Below are 26,371 nucleotides of genomic sequence, written 5' to 3' on the forward strand. Positions count from 1 at the left end.
CACAATTCATCCAAGATGGCTTGTTCGAACTGTTCAAACGTAAGGCACCGCTGTTTCATAGCAGCACCCCACTTAGCTGCTCGTCTTCTCATGAGATTGGTGACGTATCTGATTTTATTGACTTCTGACCAACTGCGTGGAAAAACACCATCAAATGATCTAAAAAACACAATAGGGTGGACTTTGTGCTTGTCCTCACTGGAAAATGTCTGGAAATATCCATGCCTTACAAACGTGTCATCGGCCATGCCAGTTGGCATAACTGTATTGATGTGGTTTATGTCACTTGCTACTCTAGGTGTTGTACCGTAATATTGCTCGTTTGGTGGAAAAGAAAGCGGCACATTGTAATTTTGATTGGAAATGGGTGATTCCACAATAGGTGTTCTGTCTGTGTCATTAGCCATGGTTTTAGCTGTTCTGTCATTCCCTGACGATGCGTTTGCACCAATCGCCAAACACGGCACAACATTGTCTCGTAATTTTGTCACTTCGTCTTCTATGTGTTTTGTCTCGTCTTTAACATGTGTCTTTGTTTTTGAAAGTATGTCCTGTGTAATTGTTTCAAGTTTTTTGTCCAGATAGTAGTCACATAATTTACATTCATGTACAATTCTTTCTGCCATGTTGGTGTCGTCGTTTAGTGACGCGAGGTCCGCTCGGTCTTCTAATTTTTCTATCTTTTCTTTGAGGTGGGTTTGTTCAAGAACTACCATTGTGAGCTGTTGGGTAATATTTCCCACTTCTTCAGTCAGCTTTTCTTCGGTGGAGCTAGCTGAAGTGTGGGCCTGGGCTGACTCTTAAACAGGGGTGTTCACTTCCTGCTGCACATTAACTATTTGAGTTAACTGATTCTCACATCGGGTGATATTGTTTCTTCCTGTTTAGTGACTCGGTCGAACAATGTCTCAAATCGCTGGCTGAGCTGTTGAGTGGTGGTATTTAATTCTGTCATCTGTTTGTTGTTGGTTCCAAATTTTCGGTCATAGTATGGTTTAATATGTCAATTTTCTGACTAACGTCTCATTTCATGTCTGCAAATAACTCTAATAGTCGGTCCAGTTTGTCAGTCTCCTGTGTCCGATTTGTGTCACATTGCTGAATTTATCTCATATTCAGTTCTGACATTGATGTTAACAATGGCGCTGATGGTCTAGTCTCGCGTCCATTCCACATTTCGTCCTTTAAAGTCGCTATCTGTGTATTATCACAAAGGTTGTGAGTTTGAGGCAAAATCATTGCATTGATCTGTGAACTCATCCATGGAGGGAAACGCAGACTTTCTTGTTGGTTGAACGATGAATCTATTTCACTTAACTCATCTGCCAAAACTATCTCGACCTTACCGCGTTCCATTGTCATAAGATGTATAATCGTAAGTCAAAAAGGGAATAATATAAGTCTGATTAATAAAGATTTGACTCAAATTTAGGTTGAAATATTTTCTCATCAATGTAAATGATTGTTCTATTGCAACAATGGTTTGAGAAAGATGCAGCAGGGCGGGCAAAATTCTTCATAACAAATGACTGTTTGACGGTCAAATTCACGATCTTCATATGCTACAACAATACTATAATTACCACAAACTACAATAGAGATAGATAATTTTGGAAAAATCTAGAAGAAAACTACAGGATGTGTGGAAAGGGAAAAATGGATTCTGCAGTTTGCTATTGAATGTTTGAATGAAATATAATTGTGTGACTCACCGTTAAATTTTCTGTCCTGCAGCAGCTGGTCAGTCACTTCTGCGTAAATCGTATTCGTCAAAATATGGATTTTCTTAACACATCTCTGTCGGATAATCACCAAAAGGTCTCAAGGTAACAGTTTTGCATCAATATATGCAATGCAAAGAAAAACAGATTGAATTAGTTACAAAAATTCTTTACAATATTATTGTATAATCATTTGATTAGGTACAATAAAGTTAGTCTTTTAGTTACCATTTGAACTTCAGGATTTTTGGTTATTCTCTGTTGGGAAAAAATACAAATTAAAGTTTCAAATTTGCTCAAAAACGACACATCCGAAGATTGCGGCCTGTCATGGGAGCCAGTTGTAGTGGTTAATATAAAAAGAAAAAGAGAAGAGAAGAAAAGAAAGGATTTAAAATGTGGGAAGAAATGGTGAATGAAAAGGGGGTTTTAAAATCTTTAATGACTGTGAAAAAGGGAAAGAATAAAATGCAAATCGGACTTCGTATTACAGAAAAGTTATCGGACTTAGTGATTCGGAAAAGCTATTGTTGTGGTGGTCCTTGTGGCGTTTCTGAGCAAAAGTCAAACCAATCTCCACTACAAAAATTATTTGAAAGAGAACAGAGAATAACAAAATGTGATTAATAGGGGGGAAGGTTGTAGATAAGAGTTCATCTTTTACCATGTTAACATGTCTTCTTTCGTGCGGCATCCAGGTCTTCAAAAATCTCCCACTTCATTTCTGCATGAAAAGTAGTAGCTGCTCTGAAATCTTGCACTCGTCCAGGAATCACTAATTTATACAAATCAAAACCATCTTGGTACTGAATGCAATTTATTTTACGTTGCTACTTCCATCGTCCGAATTTCATACCAACTTCCACAATACATATGCACATCAATGAGTCTTTTCGTCTTAATCTGATCAAGACTAGCTAATAAGTAAGTTAAGCTTCCGCTCTCAAGAGACAAAAGACGGATAGAAAACAAAAAGAGTTACAATTTTAGTACCTTCATTTTCTTATATATTTTCTCTGCCGTCGAGCGCTCATACAGCTGCGACGGTATAATTTATATCTGAGGAAACGAGTGTAGCACAGCGAAATTCAAAGTCCTGCTACATCATGTACATTGTCCGCACAGTCAAGCGTTTATGAGACCACACATTCCACCGACTCATCTCGCAGAAATGCTAATATTTCATCAGCTAGTTCTTTCTCTATGAAATTCCTTGGGTTCCTTTGTGATGAAATGTCAACTTTGGAAACTGTTGTAGATATAATGCAGTGTTTGCTTTGTTTATTATTGCCATTGCTCTGCTTTGTATCGACACCACTTGCACTGAAGCACTGTTGTGAATTACATGTCGACTAAGCAGGTCAACTACACACCATAGCCTCATGCTGTGCTCACCATTGGGCAACTCCAGTTCTGCCCCCTGTTGCCACTAGCAGCCAATATTGTGTTTGCAGGGCAGACATTATATGGGGCATTGATTGCCGTAAACATCATTGGCCTTTTGCATCCCCACACTCAAGGGGTTCTTTGTGTCTACAACCAGACGACTTCTGTCTGACACAGCGATAATAAAATAATTACACAAACCATCCCCGTGAATCGTTCTACCTGTTAGTGAAAACCATATCCAGATCCCTGCAGTAGTTCCTGACATTAGTCTTCACATTGACATCAATGAAACTTGCATAGATAGATATGTGTGGATTCTGATCTCTGATTCTCTGGAGCTGTGCTGGCTGTTTACTTTACTGCTTTTCTCTCATTGGCACTCGATGTGACTCCAGATACCCATTACATGGAATGGATAACAAAATATATGTCTTACACACTCATCATTACTACACTTATTAATTATATACATAACCTTGCTTGTTAATCAGTCCATATATTAGTGAGGAACACATTAAAATCCCAACAGTAGTTCCTGAAATTAACCTTCTCATACAAAAGAACACCGTAACAAAGAAACACTGGTGGGGGTGGACTTTATTTTAGTATTCCATACAATGAACAGCAAGTCTTTCATGCACTTCCCTGGTGCAGATCTGTTGATAACTCTCTATCCAAGATAACATGCTGTAGCCTCACTACCATGAAATCCTCTGTCTAGTCGCAAATTTCATTTGCTAGCCAATATGATAGTATTTTTGTTAATAAATTTTGGTGTGCTACTAAATCAGGTGCTTTTTGTAAGTCAATAAATACTGCACCCACCTGATAGCCTTGACCCATAGCTTTTGAGATATCATGTGTGAAAAGCTCAAGTTGGATTTTGCAAGACCGATGTTTTCAAAATGCATGCTGGTTGGCATGGAGATCATTGTTTTTGAGATATCTCAGTATGCTTGAGCTTAGAATATGTTCTAAGATTTTATAATAGACTGACGTCAATGAAATTCAAAATTAAGTTTTGTAGATCACTTGTGCTACTCTTGTTGCAGACAGGTGTGACAAACGCTTTCTTTCAAACTCTGGACACCATTTTTTGTTCGAGAGGTCGGTGATATATTATGGTCAAAATGGGAGTTAACTCATCTGCAAATTGTGTAGAGAATCTGATAGAGATTCTGTTGGGCTCCAGAATTTTGATGAGTTCAGACTCTAGAACTTTGTTCAGTTTTTGCGATTTCAGGTGCTTGATAATGCCACTGACATTAATATGTACATCACTCACTTATATATCCTTTGTAAAAGGCAATTTAAAAATGGAGTTTAACATTTCTCCTATTGCTTTACTATCCTCAACTTTGATTCCACTGTTATCTGTGAGTGTCTAGACACTAACTTTGATGCCATTGACTGCCTTTACTTGTAACCAGAATCTTCTAGATTTTCTGTGGGGTATGTTGCTAAGATTGTACTGCAGTAGTCACTGAAGGCTTCAGGCATTACCCTCTTGACAACTAAAAGTGTTTTATTCAGCATCTCTCTATGTATATACCTCTTTTTTTCCCATACCTGTTATGTATTATGCAATACTCGCAGTTTCTCTGTAAGTTTCTTTACAGTGACTGCATGCCATGGAATCTAGGTACATATGTATTCAGTGCTTTATCAGCTATTCTTTTACACTTTAACCACAGTGCCTCTAAATGCTCCTGCTGCAGAGCTACATATTTCAAGTTCCTCATTATGATGTTAATGCCTATCCAGTGGGCTGAAATTGTAATTTCTACTTGTTTTGGCTGTGTTTTGTTAATAGCCTTTATACCTATAGTTCCAAGTAGTTTTCCAAGAAAGTAATTGCTATTAATTTCCTGGAATTCCTTGACTCATCTGCCACTTACAATTGTGTAATCATCCCAGTCAATTTTTGGATGTTTTAAGTACCCTCCAGTGATGACTATATGATTGGGAACATATGTATTAGCAAAATGAGGATTTATCTAAAGTTTTCAGTTTCACCTGGAGATTAGTCTGGTGGTTATAAGTGTATGCCCATCCTTTATAATCAGTCAGGCCCAGACTACTTCTCATGCAGCTTCAGTTTGTATCTTGATGGAATTGAGTTTCTTGGCTACTGCAACAGGTATGCCACATACATTTCCAATTAGTCTATTCTTTTAATATACACTCATACATAGCCAAAAAAGTCTCACTTCTTTCAATTTTTGGTTGTATCCAGCTTTCTATAGCTGGTATTGTATGAGCTCCATTGTCCTTTAGGACTGCTTCAAACTGCAAGATCTTGTTGCTAATGCTTTGATAGCATCATCTGTTGGGCGACATTTCTTTAAGTGTTACACTAATACTTCAGCCTCCTACAGCTATCATTATCTGGACTGGGTAGATAGTAACCAGATCTAAAAGAAACTCTTGTGTGCATTTCACAACAGTCAGCTCTCTTGGTCGTAACCTCTGATGTGTAGTGCACCCCTGACCTATTTTATAGGACCCTACGGTTCTTAACAATATGGCACAAGTGCAGGAAGTCACAGTCCAGCATGCCACAGAGCCTCCAGTTTCTGGTTCCACCCTTTTATTCAGCTCACAACCGGTAAACCACAATCAGTTCTTGGGAAAATGCTGAAGATTGTGAGCTTCACTGAGATTCATGAGCAAGACTGGTCTTCTTTGCCAGTTACTGGAATGAACCAAGTATGGCCTCGGAGCTCAGACGACAGCCATCATTTACTCCAACATTTGTCACAATTTGCAAATTGTTGCACCATGTACCCTCAGTGGCCACCAGAACAGCATCTGCAACACGTTACACAAGGTCCGGAGGTGTACACATTGACTGCAAAAGATGATCCTTCCCATTACTTGCTGCTATTTCTCTATGAGGTGTCAAGGTGAACTCTTGAATGTTCCATCTGAACCATGTCGTTTGCCACGGTTCCTGTTTTTCCCTTGGTTTACTCCTGTTTGGAATTTCTGTGCTTTCCTAGAGGGCATTGCAGAGCCTCTGCTAATGCGCGCTCTGGAAGGAGGCACTGTGTGCCATGCCGAGGGCGCATGAGGCAGTTGAGATGAGTGTTTGTCCCTGGACGACCGTTCTGCAGTGGGACGCTCAGTCCCTTTATGCTAAGTCTGGATGGGCTCAAAAACCCGGGGCATGAGGACACAAGAGGCCATAAATCTGTGGACAACGTTTGGTTTCTGTTCATGGGCTGGGGAAGCCTTGAAGTCCATCTGCAACTGCCAATAACCTACAGAAGGTGGTGTCGTCACTGAAAATAAGATTTTTCATCTAGTTAGTGCAACGGTCGTCATCTGGCGGGAACAATCTCCCAGTGTTGTGGGAGCTATTAATAACTGCATGGCAACGTTTCTCTGCTTTGAGTTTGTGATCGGAAATTACTTTGCGTGTGTGTTACTGCCCCCTTGCATGATCGTGCATTTGAACGCCATGCTGACTTAAGGTGCACATTGTAAAAAAAAATAATAAGAATAATTTGCTGTGGACCTTTTGCAAGCCATTGTTTTCCCATGGACGGCGTAGGTCACTGTTTGGATATTCACATTGTTATGGATGTCTGAAATGCAAGATTATGTTAATGTTCGCCAATATCTGAGAATGCAGGCTTTCTCAGCGAATCTCAATGATAAAATCTTCTCAGGTTGAGAGCCGAGTCAATGTGTTGTTCTCCAGAAACTTGCTGAAATGTTGCTGGAGAATAACACATTGACTTGGCTGTCAACCCGAGAAGATTTTATCTTTGCCAATATCTGTTGTGTTTTAGTATGTAGGCATATTTAACTTTAGTCATTGTTATTGGGTACATATTCTTGTGTTAAGGAGTTTAGTCCCCGTGGCATTTAAGTGCTCTATTTAATTATATTAAGGTAGTTTCTATTTGGTAATCCGCCTAGCCACGACTGATGTCAGTTGCTCAGTCTGTCTGAAATGTTGGGCTTATTGGGTAGAGACCGTTGTTGACTTGCTCTCCTCAGCTCCGAAGTCCCATATTGATACTACGGCAGTAGTTCTGCCGGAATCTCATTTGCAGAAGTTATCAATTCTTGTGAGCACAAATAAAGCTACCTTTGCCTCTGTAATTTTCATCCGCTGGCCAGGAAGCTTTGGTTAATGATTAAAATTAACCAACTGGTCTTTGTCCAACCTAGTGGCTCGTGTTAGTCGAGTTCCCTTTCCAGTTCGGGTAAATGTTTCCTCCTGTTGGAGCCATCCTCTTTCATGAGCCACGCTGGGGTAAGAGTTTCCCGAGCGTCTATTGCCACTCAGTGTTCCAGGAGAATGAAATAAGAGGTTAATTATCTACTCCACCGTTATGCCCAAGAAAGGTGAATTAGAGTAGTTCTGGATAACCTAAGTATTGTACACTATTAAGATGGTTCTCGGTTTGGAGAAATTGCTGTTTGGTAAAATTTTGCCTTTTGTGTCGGTAATCCGGCGTATTCCACGATCCAATGTTGTTACAGAACTGAAAGATTTGGTTTTGATACATTTGCTGGGATGTGACTTAATTATATGCTATTGATGTTAATTGCTTTAAATGAATCTTCTTTAATTTGTGGTTATAATTCTTAATGAGTGATTGTCCTCAGTGGTGTAACATTTAATGTATGTCTGATTGTCCCCTATGTTACCTACGGACTTATTCAGGGACCGAAAAGGTGATCCTTGCTCAAGTTTATGGGACTTTATTAACTGTTGAAAAATATGTTTGTTAAAAAGGAATAATTTTAGATTCCTATTGTTTATTAAGTATTTCTCAAGTTATATAGCAAATATTATGAGTGCAAATATTCTCTCATTGTTACACTTGCTTGTTCTGTGGTTCGCACTGAAGGGCGTGACAATAAATGCAAAATCGAAAGTGAAGTGTTGGAGAAAATTAATCCTTTGCCTTATCATTACCTTTAAAGATTACTGATTGTTTGCCGCTTGTTATTGAAATTGGTTGGGAGAATAGTTTATTGATTGACGCCATAGAAAGAGTACATCACCGTCTCTACATCTACATCCATACTCCGCAAGCCACCTGACGGTGTGTGGCGGGAGGGTACCTTGAGTACCTCTATCGGTTCTCCCTTCTATTCCAGTCTTCTATTGTTCATGGAAAGAATGATTGTCGGTATGACTCTGTGTGGGCTCTAATCTCCCTGATTTTATCCTCATGGTCTCTTCGTGAGATATACGTAGGAGGGAGCAATATACTGCTTGACTCCTTGATGAAGGTATGTTCTCAAAACTTCAACAAAAGCCCGTACCGAGCTACTGAGCGTCTCTCCTGCAGAGTCTTCCACTGGAGTTTATCTATCATCTGCGTAACGCTTTCGCAATTACTAAATGATCCTGTAACGAAGCGCGCTGCTCTCCGTTGGATCCTCTCTATCTCTTCTATCAACCCTATCTGGTACGGATCCCACACTGCTGAGCAGTATTCAAGCAGTGGGCGAACAAGCGTACTGTAACCTACTTCCTTTGTTTTTGGATTTCATTTCCTTAGGATTCTTCCAATGAATCTCAGTCTGGCATCTGCTTTACCAACGATCAACTTTATATGATCATTCCATTTTAAATCACTCCTAATGCATACTCCCAGATAATTTATGGAATTAACTGCTTTCAGTTGCTGACCCACTATATTGTAGCTAAATGATAAGGGATCTTTCTTTCTATGTATTTGCAGCACATTACACTTGTGCTAAATGAGAAAAGCAAAGACATGTCATTTCCAGAATTAGATTACAATCATCGACATATAAACTCTGCAAACCTGTGTTTAGCATGTAGTAGATGGTGCTCTGTATTAATAGTAGACTTTCTTTATCCAAACCCGTTCACACATAGAACTGGAGATGGTGACCATATGATGGAGGCAATAGAGCTATTGCATGGGTTGCCTTTACTGCCATCTCTCTAAATCTACCCTACAGGCTTTCCAAATGATAATGTCACCTTTCTTCCAACAATTCCGTTTTTCTTGTCCTAAGCATCCCTCTCACACTTCCCTTTGCACTACAGTAAACTGTTTCAATTCTCTCTAAATTATTTTGTGTTTACTGTTAAGACTAATTGACAGAGACCTCAAATACCAGAGCAGTCCTCTTGAATGGGTTGTACTAGTCTCTTGTCTGTGGTAGTCTGGTAATTTGTTAAGATATAAAGCATGAAGATAATAAGAACCAAAAAGATGATATGAAGCTATCATAAAAGTTTACTCGTGAGAAAATAAACTTCAGGCATTAGAGTGTTATAGAATGTTAGAAATTAGATCTCCTTAAAAAATGAGGACAGTGATTAAAAATGCATATGCACAACCTAAGTAACATAATCTTATACTTGAATATATAATGATCCCATCAGTTGTGCTAATCTAACAGAGAGACTGTAGAGGCAGACTGGCCCTCTTCAGTTTTCTTCATATTTGTAAGATTTAAAGGTCAGTGCAAATACATAAATTTCTTAGGGCAGTGCGAAGCAGTTCTGGGGAGAGGGGGGGGGGGGGGGGGCGCATACACAACTCAAAAAAATTTCTTTCGAAGGTAAGATTTCTTAGTGCTGTTTAGTACAAAACAATTGTTAATAATTAATGTAGTCATCAGTAGCTCAAACTGTAATATACAAGTCTGGTAACTGCATAGTTGCTGGTTCAAAATTTGCTAGTTGCAATTTTTTGTTGTTATGTTATCAGTTAAATGTCATATTTACTAGCAAATAGAAATCTTAACTAACAAATATTGAATCATAGTTTTTTTAATAGAAAGAACATCTTTTTATTTTTAATTACTACTTGAATGAAGATAAGTTAAAGTTTGGTACAGATGTGCTAACTGCCTTATTGTTAAATGAAAACAAATATGTACTTCAGTAATATTATTCAGTCTCTAGAAATGAAAAAGAACATTATTTTATATTCAGTGTTTTGCACTGATGTACCAAATTTTAATTTATTATGAATACTGTCATTTTCATACTAGTGGTAATTAAAAATAAAAAGATTATTTTTATTAAAAACTATGGTTGAATATTTATGATTTCATATTTCTATTTGTTAATAAAACTTTTGCTACTAACAAATATCAAAAGAGCAAATATACAATTCTACTATGCACTCAACTACTGATGCCATGTTAATAGTTTATAGATGTGTTGTACTTAACTGCACTCGAAAAGTTTTCAATGTTCAAGTTTGATTTTGAAAATTGCATCAGACTGCTTTACGAAACTGATGTCTGTGCACTGAGTTTCAAATCCTATCAGTATGTAGAAAATGGAAGACACTCAGTGTGTAAGGTCCCTTTGTAAGAATAAAAGATGGGAATTACTATTTTTTTCAAATTGCTTAAGGTACAAGTGGTTTTAAAATATTTTAAAAATGTAATGTTTTGCACAAACGAAAAGTAGACAGTTTAAGTGATGGCTACTTATAAATCTTCTGGAATGAAAAATGTTTTACAAAGTGTTACATATAGTAGAATGTCCAGTTGAAAGTGGTATCATTGATCAAGGGGCAGTTGTAGTAACAATGACGATCAAAGTACATAGGACAACTAAAACATGTAGACAGATTTAAATGTTCAGTAAGATAGATAAAGAAGTAGTAGTGTCATATCTCATGAAGAACTTTAAACTTTTGGTACAGGACAGGAGCATGTAGAAGAACTATACCAGCATAGTTGACAACACAGTGGGTGGATTTGTAACCAGTAGAATGGTTTATGATAGGAGGAATCCTCCATACTATACAATCACTGTAAAGAAACTTGTAAAGAAACAGAGACTATACGTTTGGCTATCAAGAGAGCCATGTGTGAAGCCTTCAGTGGCTACCACACCAGAATGCTGTTGAAAGATCTCTTGCAAAATGCAAAGAAATTCTGTGTATATATAAAGGCTATTAGTATCACCAAAGCTAGTGTCCAGTCACACACAGACGAGACAGGAGTCTTGCCCCAATTTGATCCTCGTACCACTAAGAAGATTAGTGAAATAGATATTAGTGTCAGGGGTGTAGAGAAACTGCTGAAAGTCCTCACTGCAATGCAAAAATCTTTGCTGCAATGAATTGTGGAGGCCATACATATCATTTTACAATATTGTTTGTTGTAGTAGTATAAAGTAACTGAGACTAATCAAGCATTAGTTCTCATGATTCTGAAGTTTGTTGCATTATGCTTGCTCAGACTTGATGACTTACATTTTAAACTTACTTTTATCAGCATAGTTTAATTTTTAACATTTGCTAATGTTCAAACAAAGTATACTGTATCATGCCCTGCACTGGCTGCTGAAAATATATGTGGATGTGGACAAAGATTCCTTTGCAATTTACCCATGGAGTGCTGCTGTAACCTCAACCAGTGGAGGAAGATGTATGTTTACTAAAGCAACACGATTATTACACAAAATTTGAAACTTCAGTTGTTTCCCGAAAGCAGATATCAGTTAAATCATTTTCTAAGAACCAGTGCTATAAAGTTTCATTCATTCTGTAATTTCCTTTTCTTATTCTTAAGAGTTTAAACATTTGTATGTCTCATGAACAACCGCTATTCAATATGTGACATACTATTAAAAAGTGAATATTATGTTAAGAAATTTGGCTTTCCAGGTTCCTGTGCCTATCACTGAAAAGCGCTCATACTTCCTGGCTATGAAATGGTTAATTGAAGCAGCTAAAGACAAAGAACGCACAGTTCATTTTCCAGAAAAGCTTGCGTGGGAATTAGTGGATGCTGCAAATAATCAGGTACTGTCTCTTGACAATGATCTCATTTGCGTAAATTTTCAAACATAAAATCTAACCTCAACAGTGAGAATTCATGTTTTTATTACTTAACTTTGGGCCAGTGATAATATACACCACTTAACAAAAACATGGTCGAATGGCGATGCTGGGGCTGTTTCCATGTCAACCTTAGGCATTGGCTCTGGTGTTGGTGCTGCCAGTGCTAATAATACTGTTATCAGCAGTTGCTCAGGAACAGGTGACAGCATTCCTGACCATGGCATCGGAAGCAATTGAGGAACTGTTGGTTCGGCCACCAAGGATGGATGGTCACACCCGTGCAGGAGTAGAGAAGCAGCAGTGATGTGATCATGGTGCCTCGAGCAGAGGCTGTCCTCCATTTAGATGTCGCAGAGACGCTGCCCCCGGCATGTTGCGATGACAGCTGGAATCCATTTAGGGCAACGTCCAAAACCGTGTATCCAGACAGCTACACCTGGCTGGAAAGCCACAGTGGGTGCACGGGTTGATGTCCAGCTGGAGGATGCAGGAAGTGCAGCTGCTTCCTCGGCTAGCACCCATAGAATAGCTCCACTGGGCTCTTATAACCAGTCAGCATGAAACTGTATGAGGAGAGAAACCGATCTAAGGCAACGTGGGATGAAGAGTTGGCAACATACTTTTTCATCTGAGTTTTGAATGTTCGCACTAGGCATTTCACTTCATCATTAGATTTTGGATGGAACGTCGGGGCAAGGAAGTGACAGATACCATGGGCACTGCAAAATGCTGCAAACCCTTGTGATGAAAATTGTGGACCATTATCAGATACTAAACATCTTGGCTAAGCATTTGAGTGAAAAAATTTTGGCCAAGGCTCTGATGGTGGCAGTTGTGGATGTGGAAGCACAACGAACAACGTACAGAAAATGAGAATATGTGACAACAACCAGGAGCCAATAAGCAATGAGAAAAGGGCCAGTGAAATCTACATGTATGCAATCACATGCATGGACAGTGTCAGCCAAGGAGACAGTGACGTCCAGGGAAGTGCTTGGTGTGTCTCATGCTGTGAACAAGAAGCAACTAGGCAGGTAATGTCACCATTAAAACTGGACCAAAATACACGTCTAAGGGCCAACACTTTTGTGCGTGATACACCCCAATGACCTGCATGTAATAAATGGAGAACCTCTGAACAAAGCAGTGAGGGGATCACTACCCAAGGGGCTGTGTGATCTGTGTCTAAAACCCGAACACTGTCCACAACAGAGAATCGATTTCAAAAGATGTAATACTTGCAGAGGGGGTGGATACACGAGAAGGTGGTGAATCCAGCAAACTATGATCTTCTACAAACAGGATCCAAAGCTACAGCCTTCATGATCTGCATGTTAGTTACAGGAAAGCCATCAACTGTCTGCCATGTGGCAACATCAATGTGGAAACAAAACAATTCTTCGTAATCAAATCATAGGTTCGGACCGGCCGGCAGGCAGGACAAAGCATCGGCATTTGCTTGTTGATTCCTAGGGTGGAAATGAATCTTGTACTTGTAATGCGAAAGGAAAATAGACGAACATTGAATGTTATGTGCTGCTTTATCTAGTAATTACGCAGATTGACAGAATAAGGAAACCCATGGCTTATGATCAGTGACCAAGTGGAATTTGGTACCATGGAGAAAAACATGGAATTTCTTCACAGCATATACAATGGCCAAAACTTCCTTTTCTGTCTGAGAATATCTAATTTGAGCCTGGTTGGTATGTCACTAAACAGGGCGCAGACTGCAACATGGTCTAAGGGTGGAAAACGTGATTTCACAAGCCGATCATCAGGGGCGAAACTGAGTCCCTTTCTACAGCAACGCATATAACAGCTGTGCAATTGTTGCTGTCCCAGGCAAGAATTTATGGTAGTTGGCGACTTTGCCCGGAAAAAACCTGAAGCTCTTTGACTGATGTTGGGAGTGGAAGCAATACAACAGCAGAAACATGTTGATGCAGGGATTTGAGACCCTCATGAGAAACTTCAAATACAAGATAAATGATAGAAAGTTGAAAAAAATTGACTTTTCCTAAATTACACTTCAACCCCGCCACTTGGAGGACAGAAATAAAGAGTAAGGAGATTTTGTAAGTGTCCTCAGTGGAGGTACCAGAAACTAAAGTATCATCCAGATAGTTTGTACAACCCTGCACAGACACTGCAAGTTGTTCCAAAAAATGTTGAAAAATAGTGGGTGCGCTGATGATTACAAAAGGCAACTGCAAGTATTGGTACAGTCTACAAGGGGTATTGACAACTAACGTATGTTGTGATTGTATCTAAAGGGAGTTGTAAATAGGCATCTGAATTGTCAGTTTTTGAGAAATATTAACCACCTTATGACTTTGCAAAGAATTTGTTCAGGCGCAGTATCAGATATGTATCCACTACAGATTGTGCATTCACAGAAACTTTAAAATTGCCAGACGCATAAGCAGCCCGATGGTTTCTTTACTATAAATAAGGAGGATAGACCATTCACTTGATGCAACTGGCCAAGCAAAACCAGATTACATGTGGTGATCTAATTCACCTGTGACTTATTTCCTGTGTGCCACTGGAACAAGATACACCCAGAAAAAATGAGGCCGAGCAGAAGGTTTCATGGTAATGTGCACTTGAAAATTGTTGGCACACTCCAATCAAGGAGACAACAAAGAGGAAAACTCGGAACATAATGCATCTAACTGCGTATATGGGACTTGCTAGGACACTAGATTCACTTCATCTGAAATGTTAAAACCAAACAACTCAAAAGCATCTAATCCAAAAACATTCTCTGTACTCTGTTTATTGTAACGTACTAAGTTTCGTGACACAAAGAGAAGTGGAGGGTAGCTCAAGTTCTTGTAAGTTTGTGAGTTTAATGAGGTTATCACAGCTGCTGTATCCATTTGCATCTGCAGAACTTTACAAAAAACCATAACATCAATGAAAAGCTTGTTTGGCATAACAGAAATTGCTGATACAATATTTATGTACGTATCTGGATTGGGATTGTCATGCTGAATATGACATTACAAACAGAAGCAATGTGTGCTGAATTTTTGCATTACGAACAGAAGCAATGTGACAATTTTTGTTGCAGTTATGACAGGTGCCCAGCATTTTGGGCAGTCCCAGTGCTCATGATTAATGAAACAATAAGGGGAGGATGGGAGCGTGGTATGCATATGTTGCTGTTTACTGGTTTGTTTACTTTGTTAGTGCAGCTGCTGCTGGGAGCAAGGCTGGCAGCCTTGACGCAGTGATCAATCTTCCCCCTGTGAACTATCTGAAGCGTGTTGAGGAAAGGATTGGATTGGTAATACCTCACACCATGACTCAATTTGGTTACCTGCAGCGTGCGACACCTCAAACGATTGTGCTATAGCTAAAACCTCGGAGAGGCATGGATTTTCACACTTGAGGGCTCTCTCTTACACCTCACAATCCAAAGCTAAATGAATGATAGCATTTCTCACCATCTGATCCGCATATGGCTCTTTATGCACATCAGACAGAAAATGACAATGACGGCTTAACCCACAGAGTTCAGACACCCGTGCTCGATAGAATTGATGTGGTTGCTTCCTACAGTAGTAAAACTCAACCCAGGATGTGATAACATGGGTGCATTTACAGTAGTATTTTGAAGAGAAGTTCTTACATTTGGTCAAATTTCAAAGAAGAGGGTCCTGCGAAGCTGCAAGTTGACATAGGACGTGATACATTCTTGGCGATACCCATGACAGGAACAAGGCAGGACATTAAATAGCATCAGTAATCCTAAAAGGTTGAAAGCGTTGTTGCAGACATTTCTCGTATGTGTCCCATTCTTCAAACAGGCTCATCATTTGTAGAAAAGGGAGGCAGATAAATCATGGGAGTCACGGAGGTAACACAGCCTGAGGAGAGTGCCGATTAGACAAAACAGAAACCAATGATTAAAGTATCTGAGCTTGATTGTTCTGCACCTACGATTGGTAGTGCAATGCTGTGATGAAGATTCTTGCTTTTGACCAACCGATGTAAAATGTTCTCCATGATACCATCAGCCATTGTGAGAATAAATGCAGGACCAACCAGAGTAGGAATTTGAGTGGAGAACAGGACCACACCAAATTACGGATTCCCTGTCATCCTGCACCATTGGTCCGATTCTATCAGCAGTTGAACTAGGGAACTACCATTCCATGTGTATGCTGCCATTAACACCAAAACAGAAATGGTTATATTTGGAGTGCTGCCGTGACCAGATGACCAGAAAGCCTGGACTGCTGATGAATGATGTTGCATTGTCTTCCGCAATGAATCATGGTTCGGCATTACCCCTGATGACCATCGTAGGTGGGTATGTTGGTAACATGGAGGAGAGGTCTCTCAGTCTTCCCATATTTTTGAGATAAAGAGTGGTATTTCTCTTGGCGTCACTGTGCGGGGAGCCCTCAATGTTTTCATATCACAGCTGGTAGTGATAGAGAGAACTCTGACAGCACAGTGGTATGTCACAGACATCCTGCATCATCATGTGTTACTCCTTATGTGACAGTATCATGGGGTCAGCAGGTCAGCGCTTATCCACGTATGGCATTTGTGTCTGTAAACTGTCTGTATGTTGTTGAGGCACTTCCGTGGCCAGATCAGTCCTCGATACAACATGTTTGGAACCAGCTTAGACGTCAATTTCGTGAAAGTCCCAGCACCTGGGATATCAAGGGTCAGTTACAGCAGTTGTGGGCTGGCTTGTCTCAGGAGGAGGATAGAACAGCTTTGTGACACCCTCCCCAAATGAATCAATGCATGCATCCAACAAAGAGGGAGAGCAACCGAACACTGATAAGTGGACTCATAGTGCCAAGTTCTTTGTAAATTTGACTTGATTTTTAATGACTGAAATACCATCACATACTCTCTCAACCTTTGAATTTTCCTTTTGTTTCATTATCCCCTTTTCACTTTTCTTGTGGGGCACTGTGTATATTTGAGGCTGTATTAATGAAGAGAAAGAGTAAAATACAGCTGACAGCAGCATCAGAATGAATGCATCACATGGTTTCCATATTTAATCAGGAGAAGGGAAGAAGGAAAAGAGGAAATTGTACATTGTGTAAAAAGAGAAAATTCACTCTGAACCTGAGTATAAATAAGATGTTTCAATTGGTGGGAACAAAGCAGTATGCTGTGGTCTGTCTCCTGATAATTTAATGAAGCAATGCTGGAGAGAGGGAAGTCGGCAACATTGTTGACAAGAAGAAAATAGTAGGGATGAATAGCCAAGGATGAATGGATGGAGTATGAAATTGAGGCACCCAACAGCTTGGTTTTCAGTGATGTTACAAAGACACTAGAGAGGTTTGTGAATCAACAGGAAGCCTAAAATTATTCCAGTGTTAGTGTACGGGGTGTTTTACGAACAACACAAAGGCATGCCTATAGCTTTCATTAAATGTGTATCAGCTAATTTCTGTGGCAGCTGCCTCATGACTCTGTATGTCTTCCATTAGGTGAGTATAAACTAAGAAGCATGTGATTAAATTAAGCTTCCCATTATTTTCACGAGATTGCAAGCTGAATACTGCCTCTCTGAGTTTATAGGTATTTTTGCACATAGTTAATCTTTTAACGTTGTCCAAAGATAAAAGTCTCATGGATTTAGAGCCGGGGAATGAGGAGGCTAATCAATTATCCTACCATTAAAAAATCTCATAACACTGCCTTAGATGCATTGATGGCATGTGTTCTTGCATTGTCCTGCATGAAATAACCATAGGTCTTTTCGCTATCTGTTAGTTCTCTGGAAAACACAGAGAGATAAGATTGCAGTATACCATTCACATACCCATCAGAAGTTATGATTTGGTTGAGAAAGAGTGGTCCAGTAATTCACATTGGAGTAATTACATACTATACTCCAGTTTTCACATTATGCAGCTGCTCTTGATATAACAGGTGTGTTCTAAATCTCCAACATTGCTTGTTGTGTAACATCACATGCCTTGATAAATGCAGCCATGCTTCAACAGAAAACTCCATCATCCACAGGCTGAAATAGCCAGTTGCAGTACTGATACCAATCAGAGACCACTTGGCCACTTAATGTACTGCCATTAGTTAGTGAGATTTAAGTTTGTGCACAGCTCTGGAGCTGATGCTATGGACACCATGTGGAGTGCTAAGTATTGCTATGATTGTATTGAATTTCTTTCTGAGACTGCTTCTAACTTGTGAATTTTATTCTTGCTTGAAATGCTTGGTTTTCTAGACCTTTCTTGTCCAACATGGATCCAGTCACTTGAAATTTCTTTACTAATCTATGTATCATTGAATTATTTGGAATGTGACCGTCAGAAAATTTCTATGTGAAGGCAAGCTGACATCAGAAACTCTATTGTTGCATAGTTCAACATAAGAAACACTCAGTGATCCATTATAGTGAGTAGTAAATGAGGCACAAGGCACACAGTTAATCGATGCATCTCTTGAACCACTGTCAGAGTAACAGGCCAGAGCGCCACATGGCAGTCAGAGCCCTACTGGTTTTCACAACCCTGGAGGCAGCACTGGTATCATAGGTGAACCAACCTCTGCAGCTTATGGCATGGTCATCCAAGTGAGACAGGGTGTTTTAACTTTTATCACTCTCTACCATCATTTTCCCTTCACCATATAGGCCTACCACAATATCTGCAGAAGTAGAAGACTGAAATTTATTGTCGACGACACACTTGGTATTCAGGCTGGTCACACAGGTGTACATCTCAGGCATTAAGAAACTCTATTCATGAAATTTAACGTGATTGAATTGTACAGCTCATGAAACTCAGTCGGGGTGAAAATTATGAGAAATTAGCAATGCCAAAATTTAGTGGCACTGTTGTTGCATTTGAACTCATTGGCTGGCAGTATCTCACCCTGTATGAAAGAATAGTGGAAATAATAGATGAAGCTTAGGCAGTGTATTTGAAAAATTGAACATACCCAACTACATCTACCACCCTTTCTGTCATATGATATATAGGAACCGTAAACTGTAAAATTCTAGGACTCTGATAGGTGAAGTCAAGTTCCTTCATGAATATAATACATTTATTCTCAAACATTGTTATTGTAATCAATTAACAAACCATAACTTCTTCTTTAATACTATGTAACAATATTATGAAAGGATAGTTGCTACTCACCATATAGTGGAGATGCTGAGTCCCATCAAATAGACCCCACACACACATTCTCTCTCTCTCTCTCTCTCTCTCTCTCTCTCTCACACACACACACACACACACACACACACACACACACACACAAACAAATGCAACTCACGCACACATGACTGCAGCCTCTGGCAGCTGAAGCCACACTGCGAGCAGCAGCAGTAGTGCATGATGGGAGAGGCAACTGGATGTGGGTAAGGAGGAGAATGGGGTGGGGAGGGGGGAGATAGCAGAGTAGGGATGGGGGACGGTGAAGTGCTGCAGGAGAGCATGCAAGGATGAGATGAAAAGAGGTTAGGGCAGTTAGGTGCAGTCAGGAGGTTAGATGGAGAGCAGGGGGGTGGGGAGACGGAGGGCAGAGAGGAGGGGGGGGAGGGGTAGTGGAAAAGGAGAGATGTAAAAAGACTGGGTGCATTGGTGGAATAGAGGGATGTGTACTGATGGAATGGGAACAGGGAAGGGGCTGGATGGATAAGAACAGTGACTAATGAAGGTTGAGGCCAGGAGGGTTACGGGAACGTACGATATATTGTAGGGAGACGGCGTGCTCAGCAACAGGGTGGTCCAATTGTTTCTTGGCCACAGTTTGTCGTTGGCCATTCATGTGGACAGACAGCTTGTTGGTTGTCATGCCCACACAGAATGCAGGACAGTGGTTGCATCTCAGATTGTAGATTACATGACTTGTTTCACGGGCAGCCCTGCCTTTGATGGGATAGGTGATGTTTGTGACCAGACTAGAGTAGGTGGTGATTGGAGGATGTATGGGACAGGTCTTTCATCTAGGTCTATTATAGGGTTATGAGACGTAAGGTAAGGGATTGGGAGTAGGAGTTGTGTAAGGATGGACGATTATATTGCGTAGGTTCGATGGTGGCGGAATACCACTGTGGGAGGGGCGGGAAGGATAATAGGCAGGACATTTCTCATTTCAGGGCACAACAAGAGGTAATCGAAACCCTGGAGGAGAATGTAATTCAGTTGCTCCAGTCGTGGATGGTACTGAGTTACAGGGGGAATGCTCCTCTGTGGCCGGATGGTGGGACTTTGGGAGGTGGTGGGATACTGAAAAGATAAGGCATGGGAGATTTGTTTTTGTACAAGGTTGGGAGGATAACTACAGTCAGTGAAGCCATCAGTGAGACCTTCGGTATATTTTGAGAGGGACTGCTCATCACTGCAGATGCAACGACCACGGGTGTCTAGGCTGTATGGAAGGGACTTCTTGGTATGGAACGGGTGGCAGCTGTTGAAGTGGAGGTATTGCTGGTTGTTACTAGGTTTGATATGGATGGAGGCACTGATGTAGCCATCTTTTTGGCGGAGGTCAACATCTAGGAGGTGGCTTGTTGGTTTGAGTAGGACCAGGTGAAGCAAATGGGGAAGAAGTTGTTGAGGTTCTGGAGGAATGTGAATAGGGTGTCCTCACCTTCGATCCAGGCAGCAAAGATGTCATCAGTGAATCTGAACCAGGTGAGCGGTTTATGATTTTGGGTTTTTAGAACAGATTCCTCTAGATGGCCCATGAATTTGTGGGCATAGGATGGTGCCATGCGGGTGCCAATGGCCGTACCATGGATTTGTTTATAGGTGATGCCTTCAAAGGAAAAGTAATTGTGAATGAGTTAAGGGCTTGCGAGCAGGGGTTGTGTATGGATAGACAAGTATATTGTATAGGTTCGGAGGACGTACTTTACTTAAAGCTAGACTGATAGAACTGGAAGTTGTACTAATAAGTATTGTAGTTAAGGGAAAAGATGGATAACATAGAGCATCAATCTAGATTTGTCATTAATCGAGTAGATACTTAACAAGAAGGATATTTGGGGTAGATGGGTTACTAATTGTGATACAAAATCTCACTGAGAATAGCAAAAATGGTTAAAAGAATAGAAGATATTCTTCAGAAATTAGAAAAGTTTATTGTCACTAATGGATAAGGGCCTTTTCCGAACTTTTTTGTATTACATTTTAGCATTATGAGTGCATTTTTTTCCTATCTGGTCACCGATGTCATTTCTCCGTGTTCCATTACCCAGTTCATATGTCTTACTCCCATGTACTAGTCCCAGCATGCTATTAGAATTTCAGGCAAACAGTAGATTTTACTTTTTAATATGATATTCAGTTTCATAAACGAGCTGAAAACAATTTTTACACTATTGTTTATATGTTTCAGTGTCCATCTACTTTTTACCTTTAGTTATTTTGAGTACACAAATTCATCAACTGCTTGAATAACTTAATTACTAATATTTACTATCTTCTGTGATCTTGTTGTAGTTAACTTTCAGGCCTAGTCTCATAATTGATCATCCAAGCTCTTTCCATTCCTTGTTCAAATGCAGTTGTGCAATGAAACAATATCCTCCTCAAATCAAAGAGTTTGGGTAGACTTGTTTCTTCATATTATTCCTGCATTCCAACTTACTGGTCAAAAATAGAAAACCGTTTTGGTAACCTAGATTCAGCTTCCTTAATTCTGCATTTTCGTCCTTTTTCATATGATGTAATTGAAGTTATAGCCATATTGTAAATCAAGTATGTTCAAAAATTTACCACTCCCTACACTGTTTCCCCCTCCGAAAGCACTCTTGGTATGCCGCTTGCTGGATCGCACAAATTGCGTTTTGCGAATTTTCTTTTATGTCATCCATCGTTGCAAATCTTTATCCTTTCATTAGGGTCTTTAACTTTGGAAATAAAAAAACTCTGCTTGGCCATATCTGCAGAGTACGGAGGATGAGGCAGCACAGTGATTTAGTTTTTTGGGCAATAGTCACGCACCAACAGGGATGAATGCACAGGTGCATTATCGTGATGCAAGAGCCATAAATTGTCTCGCCACATTTCAGGCCATTTCCTTCTCACATTTTCTTGCAGGTGTTGTAACACGTCCCAATAGTACCGTCGATTAACAATTTGTCCCTGTGGCATGAATTCATTATGAACTAATCCTTCAGAGTCAAAGAAAAGTATCAGCATGGCTTTGACATTTGACCTGATCTGAAAAGCTGTTTTTGGTCTTGGAGAACCTTTCTGGACCCATTGTGAAGATTGAACTTTGGTCTCAATATCATATCTGTAGACCCACATCCCATCATGAATTATGATACTCTGAAGGAACATACTGTTCTCATTTGTGCGATCTGAAAGCTCTTCTTAGATTGCGAGGCGAAGGTCATTCTGGTCTTGACTCATGAGCTGTGGGACAAATTTGGTGGCAGCATGATGCATTCCAAGATGCTGTGTCAGGATTTCATGACATGATTCAACTGAAATGTTACATTCTTCTGCAATCTCTTAGAGAGTCAGTCTTCGACTGTAACTTACAATTTCATTGCTGTTGCTACATTCTTCTGCAATCTCTCAGTCAGTCAGTCTTCAATTGATACACATTGCTGTTCCTGACATGAACATTGTCGGTAGACGTTGAAGGACATCCTGAATGAGAGTCGTCTTTAACTTCCATCCGACCATTTTTAAATGTCCTTAACCATGGTAGCAGTGGTATTGAACATGCATCGGTCATTAACTTCCATCTGGCCATTTTTAAATGTCCTTAAAACTAAAGGCAAACATGAAATAAAATAAGAGGTTCCAATGTCATTGTTGAAAATCTTAGACATCTCAAATGTGCGATGTGCAATAATGTCTTAAGCACTGAAAGAGTCAAGACCAAGCTTATCTTTGTTACGGTATATTAATAATTTTTACTTATGGACCATCTGACAGCAATTGAATAAAACACAATTTTAGTGCCATACGCGTTTCGCCTTTATTTTCTGCAAGGCATCATCAGTGGCAGGTTGCGTGGACAATTTCCTATATATTATGCTCCTGTTGCATTTTTGGTGTTGTTCTTCTTCTTATGAACGCCAATTTGCGGTTTTTTTGCCATCCCACAACACTATGCACAGAAGGCCTGTTTTAAACAATGCAACAGGAGCGTAATATGTAGGAAATTGTCCACGCAACCTGCCACTGATGATGCCTTGCAGAAAATAAAGGCGAAACGCGTATGGCACTAAAATTGTGTTTTATTCAGTTGCTGTCAGACGGTCCATAAGTAAAAATTATTAATATACCGTAATATTGCGCGCAACTGAGGAGGACAGGACTATAAAATTTGAAGATGTCAATACAGCTTATCTTTGTTAATCACCACAATGTACAACAGCTGTGGTTATCCATCCCCAACCATGTCGAGCTACATCATTCTTTGTCAACATAAACTTCAAAATACCTCCAACTAAGAATAATGCCCTGTGAAGAACAGGTTGAGCTCCTAATTGGCTCTGCATTTTAATTGATAAATTGTCAATAGACTTATAAATAGTACCATGCGCATGCCTTCTCCTCCTACAGTAACATCTCTGTAAGATGTTCAGTGCTGTTGCACAAGCAGTCTGACCTTTAGTACAGCTCACACCCAAACCTCCAGATGTCAGACACTCACATCAGTGCCAAACATTGTGTGTCAATGGAGTATCAACCAAAACGCCACTTTAGTTCGACTGTGTGCTGTTCTCCAGTAGAAGATGTGGAAATGGTAATTAAAAGTAACACCAGAACTACGGAGTATATGCAAACCGTATCTGTGAGCTCTGAATGTGAAGATTGGATGAGTTGGTTAGAGTGTCAGATCATCGTACTAAACATCCTAAGTTTGAGGTTCCAATGTCCCTGTTGAAAACCTCAGACAGCTGAAATGTGTGGTATGCTATAAAGTCTTGAGTGTTGAAAGATCCAAGGCCAAGCGTATCTATAACATCACCACAATTACAATAGCTGCGGTTATACACCCACAACCATGGAGCTGCTTGTGTAACAGCATTGAATGACTCAAAGAGATGCTGCTTTACTGAAAAGGGGGGGGGGGGGTGTTTGTGTATTACTGTTTATGTGTCTGTTGACAATATATCAATTACTACGCAGAGCCAATTAGAAGCTCAACCAGTTCTTCACGGGCCATCACTATTTGTTGGAGGTGTTTTGAACTTTACATTGATGGAGAATGATGTTACCCATCATGGTTGTGGGTGGATAACTGCAGCTATTGTACATTGTGGCGATGTTAAAGATAAGCTTGACCTTAATTGAATCTTCCAACACTCAAGACATTATAGAATATTGCACATTTCAGATGTCAGAGGTTTTCAATAGGGACACTGGAACCATTCATAACACTGAACACGACTTAAGCACTGATAACTGTAGGCTTCCTGCATCATTTTGTATGCCTCTGTAAAGTTTTTCTTGAGAGACACACAAAATTTAATGCAGACATGTTGCTCCTCTACCTTCGCCATCTCGAAATTCGCAAAGTGTGCGACACAATGTTCTACTCAATACAGCACTGAACAATAACTGACAGACATACAACAACGAAACTTCTGGCAGGTACACATAAAACATAGGCATGTGCAGGGATGCCAACCACATTTCGCTTCAAGACACCATTGGCACAGAATTACAAATGTTCAGCAATTTTTTGAACAGATTTCATACAACAGAATGGACTTACAGTTATTCACATCATTGTTAACTTGTTACAGACTAATAATTTGGTTATCATCTTCATATTTAGCCAAAGTTGTTAAATGTCTTCTAGATATCTGCAATGTGTTTCCAGTGCCTTTACAAATAATTGGTCTTTTTTTGTATTGAAGCCCTCAGTGTAATCATTTCTAGAGGTTTGAATTTGTCAGTTTTATTGAGAATTTGTGAATACTTAGTCTGGACTGAACCTTAAGGAGTTACCATCTTCTAGGTTAGTACCCTCATTTTTCATCCCCATGTCTTATTGATCTATGGCCATTGCAGATACTAAACTGGTTTACCATTGACACTATGGAGCAATGAGTTGGATGTACCAATTTGTCTTGGATGCTTAAATTTTGACGAAGGCCTGGACTCACAAAGAGGGGTCACCAGTGGTGGGATCAACTTTTTGAAACCATCTATATAGCGAGGAAGGTTAAAATCCCAGCTATCACATCCTGCAGGCATTCACACTGTTGGGCACTCATTTGCAAATAATTGCCAAAAAAAAAATTGGAATTTTGCATGATACTCAGTAGCATTAAAAGAGAAGGATTTTGCAGATGGGCGGTGTGGTGTAATGTTTAGTGTAAGATGTTCATGTGTTGAAGGTCATGAGTTCAAATTTTGTCAGGTTCTTTAAATTTTTTTCATTTTTAAATGTTTATTGACATGGCTCTGATCATTGTTTATATTCAGTTAATTGCTTTAAATGTACTTTTTTATTTCCATTCCTTTGTCACATCATTTTAATCACCATATGAATTTTTTCATTTGTTCTCTTTTTTTTCTTTCATGTCATTATATTGAACATTGGCACATAACAATAAACGTAAAACTCTATTACAAAACAATAGTATTGCATAAAGTTCAGATTCCAGTATTTTCAGAAATCACAATTCCACACTTAGATTCTGAAGGGATTATTAGGAAAATTAAATTCAAGCAAAATGAGGAATAGAAATAATGAATGCAATGACATTGATGGAAAATAGAATGATTAAATGAAAGATATTAAAATGTAATTAATATCTAAAATTAATTAAAATCATGAGAACAAAGATTTCAAGCATGCAAAGAATGATAGGAAGAAAAAGGAGAGGAAATGAAGCAATTGATATGATGATTAAACTGACGTAATGAAGGAACAGAAATAAAAAAAATGCATTTAAACCAGTTAATTGAATGAAAATAATGATCAAAATAATTTCAATAAAAAAAATAAAGTACCTGACGCAATCCAAACCCACAACCTTACATATGTCAATGCCTTACCCTATCCATTACACTATACAACTGAAGTCCACATCATGTTGGAAGGCCGTTCTGCACATCCTCCTCCACTAGCCACTGGCAGCCATTAACATGCATTCTCTTTCCAAGCAGCTAGCAACAAGAATCTCTCTCCTACATGCTGCACTTTACGACAATCAAATTATTCATTCAACTGTCAGTTTTTTTGTAGCTGTGTAGGTGTGAATGTATATCTGTAAATGTTTAAGTGTGATTAAAAAAAGCCAGGTGATGGCAATAAATGTGAATTTGAAAGCAGGTCTCCTACTGTTTACAGCTGAACTCACAAGAACGGACTCCAGAGCCATGTTGCATCAGCAAGAGAAATATAAAGATAACTGTAAAAGAAAGTGCCAGAGCTGTAGGAACCGCAGGAAAATTTGGTTTCGTGTCACCTGGAAAGCATCAAAATCACAAGGAACCTGTA

At 39.5% G+C, this 26,371-nt stretch overlaps 1 protein-coding gene across 1 annotated transcript in view; it reads left to right on the forward strand.

Moving 5' to 3' along the window:
- LOC126162598 (28S ribosomal protein S7, mitochondrial) overlaps positions 1-26,371 on the forward strand; it is an 85,197-nt gene that overhangs the window by 52,974 nt on the left and 5,852 nt on the right. The window contains exon 5 of the mRNA XM_049919206.1: positions 11,747-11,884. Within this exon, the coding sequence (XP_049775163.1) occupies positions 11,747-11,884 (138 nt within the window). The remainder of the gene's footprint in view (positions 1-11,746; positions 11,885-26,371) is intronic.

The sequence above is a fragment of the Schistocerca cancellata genome, chromosome 2 (genome assembly GCF_023864275.1).
Source record: "Schistocerca cancellata isolate TAMUIC-IGC-003103 chromosome 2, iqSchCanc2.1, whole genome shotgun sequence".
Lineage (NCBI taxonomy): Eukaryota > Metazoa > Arthropoda > Insecta > Orthoptera > Acrididae > Schistocerca > Schistocerca cancellata.